The sequence below is a fragment of the Sardina pilchardus genome, chromosome 14 (genome assembly GCF_963854185.1).
Source record: "Sardina pilchardus chromosome 14, fSarPil1.1, whole genome shotgun sequence".
NCBI classification, from domain to species: Eukaryota; Metazoa; Chordata; class Actinopteri; order Clupeiformes; family Clupeidae; genus Sardina; species Sardina pilchardus.
This window is the reverse complement of record NC_085007.1, coordinates 21,686,192-21,688,691: the sequence shown is the minus strand read 5'-3', so window position 1 is coordinate 21,688,691 and position 2,500 is coordinate 21,686,192. Positions and strand designations below refer to the sequence as shown.

The 2,500-nt window shown below is 50.6% G+C and overlaps 1 protein-coding gene across 1 annotated transcript in view; it reads left to right on the top strand.

Moving 5' to 3' along the window:
• The window catches only part of whrna (whirlin a), a 90,307-nt gene that overhangs the window by 68,528 nt on the left and 19,279 nt on the right, over positions 1-2,500 (top strand). The window contains exon 7 of the mRNA XM_062554902.1: positions 2,130-2,180. Coding sequence (XP_062410886.1) covers positions 2,130-2,180 — 51 coding nt within the window. The remainder of the gene's footprint in view (positions 1-2,129; positions 2,181-2,500) is intronic.

Here is a 2,500-nt window from a genome sequence, read left to right as displayed (position 1 = left end):
CTCCTTTAATTACCATCAAAACAAGGTCGCTCTGAAAGCTAATTAATTTGAGCGTGCGTGGCCAGCAGCAGAAACAGCGGCATCGCTGCCATGCTTTTGGGGCGGCCCACTGATCCTTCCCTCGCTCTCCGCTGCGCCCGGCTAATGTCCCACATTAATGCGGCAGAACAACCTCTAAATACCGTCCAGCGCGCCGCAGTCACCTAATCATAGCACGCGTGTTCTCTAATTGGCCGAGACACCTCCTTCGCCTGGTGTAATGGGTTTCCTCCACCCTATCTGCTCCCTCCTGAGGCGAACGGCCCACATTACCCTAACAAAAGCAATGGGGGGAGGAGGCGGAGGTGTTGGAGGAGGAGGTGGAGGAGGATACGGAGGTGGAGGCGGTGGCGGGTGGGTACCGGGTTGCTATAAACAACCGCGCTTCCTCTCCACCGGCCTCGCCTCAGCTCCGTTGGGCCCATCGATCTGAGAATCTCGCACCATCAGCGTTTGCGAGGAGGGGGCCCCTTGCGTTGGCGCCATCACTCCGTCCTGGAGACAAGCGCAATCCCGGAGCCCCTAATCATTTCCCCCCGCGGGATCAATAGCTGCCACTATGCTTTTGTGTAGGGGAGACACAGATGTAAATAGCCTCTTGGTTCATGGCTAAGGCCGTTCGCCTCTCTCCAATCCATGAAGGCTTGTTTTTTTCCCCCTTGTTTTTCCCCCTACCAGCCTTCTTTATAGGCCCACTTACGGGCTTGTCTGCAGTTCTCCAGATGCTTCTCCGTAATGAAGTCGAATCTATGGGTTTAATTGCTGTCCCCGGGGGGTCGATTCGGTTCAGAATGTGGACGCTGATGCGCCGGATTCACGAGCCGTCGTCCACCGAGGCGTTCCATCTTGGGCTGTCACGGCAACCGAGGGGTCGCTGGGGCGATCAGTTTAACAGCAACTGAGGATGATTTATAAGTGTAGGTATGTATGACAGAGGGCTGTGTCAGTGGACTTAGAGATAGGGAACCGACGTTTGGGGCGTCATCACCCATAACCTGCGATCGATCACCAGGCCACTGCCGTTTTAATTACATTATAAAGTTCTGGTTTAATCATTACACAGAAACCTTGATTCTGCATCGACAGACTTGGGGAACTTTTATGATCCGGTCCAATTACTTTGTGTAAGCATTGCACCATCTGGGTTTTCTGTCATAACCTACTCATTCTGGTGAAATAGTGTTGCTCAAACACTGGCTGCAGCATTTATGCAAATTATCAAGCCATCATGTGTCATTTGTTTGAAAAACTTTGGCCAGTAAATGGTCATTTTGCATATTGGTTACATATACTGGGTTGAGAGCCAGATTTGAAGATCAGTGTAAGGCTGCTTGTTTTTTTTCAGTGTAGGACTAATACAAGTGTGGCAGTATGTGCATAGGTAGTCATATGTGTAGTATAGCTGTAGAATAGAGAATGGTGAGAGAGTATGGAGATTACAGCTGGCACCATGCTGTCCCTTGGGCCTGCTTGATCAAAAGTGCACATACATCAACAGTACACACACACAGTCACACACGCACACACACAGTCACACACGCACACACACACACACACACACACACACACACACACACACACACACACACACACACACACACACACACACACAGTCACACACGCACACACACACACACACACACACACACACACACACACATAGCGACCCTACAGTTTAATGCCGCACTTCCCTTTAGATAGTGCCTAGTACCAAGTCTTTGAAGTGGTTTGTGCTGTTCACATGTCCCATGTCAACAACAGCTTTGTCTGTTGTTCCCCTTTTTCAAGAAGAAGAAGAGAGATTGTAGATATGGCACACTGGAGAAGCAGCAGCACTGACTGATCGGCTGCCTCTCTCCCCAGCTTGTGGTCAAAGCCTGCCGATGTGTGGACTATTGAGTTCCGCACTGCTCTTTCCACCAGCCAATTACTTGCACTGACCTCGCCCTACTGTCCTGTGTCTGGTGACACTGAATGACAGGCCCTCGGTGCCCTCCAAGACAAGAGTTCTCAATGCCACTAAGGACATTTGCAGGGGGGGGGGAAACTCCCATTAATTGTGCTGGTCATGGTGACTCATGTTGACTCAGGCCATCGGGGCTGTCAGGGTGCAGAAGACTCAGGGCATGAGCTTCACCTCGGTAGGGCACAGGGCATCGATCATGTCCCCGTGCCCAGAATGCAATGATGCAGTGAACCGTGGTTACTTTACCCAAGCCGGGGTAAAGTACAGTACAGTCACGCTGTTGACCTCCTGGCTGCAGAGGCTTTGAATGTCCAGTTTCGGGCTGTTCAGCCGTCCAAATGAGGTTTGTGCACTTTGAGATTTATTGGGTACACCAAGACAGAACTTCAGAAAATCTTTCAAAACTGTCATAATGTACAAGGTGTGGACTGTGTCACAGCTATTATAAATCCCCCCTCAGACTCCCCGAACACCATGTCTAGCAAATTATTGGAA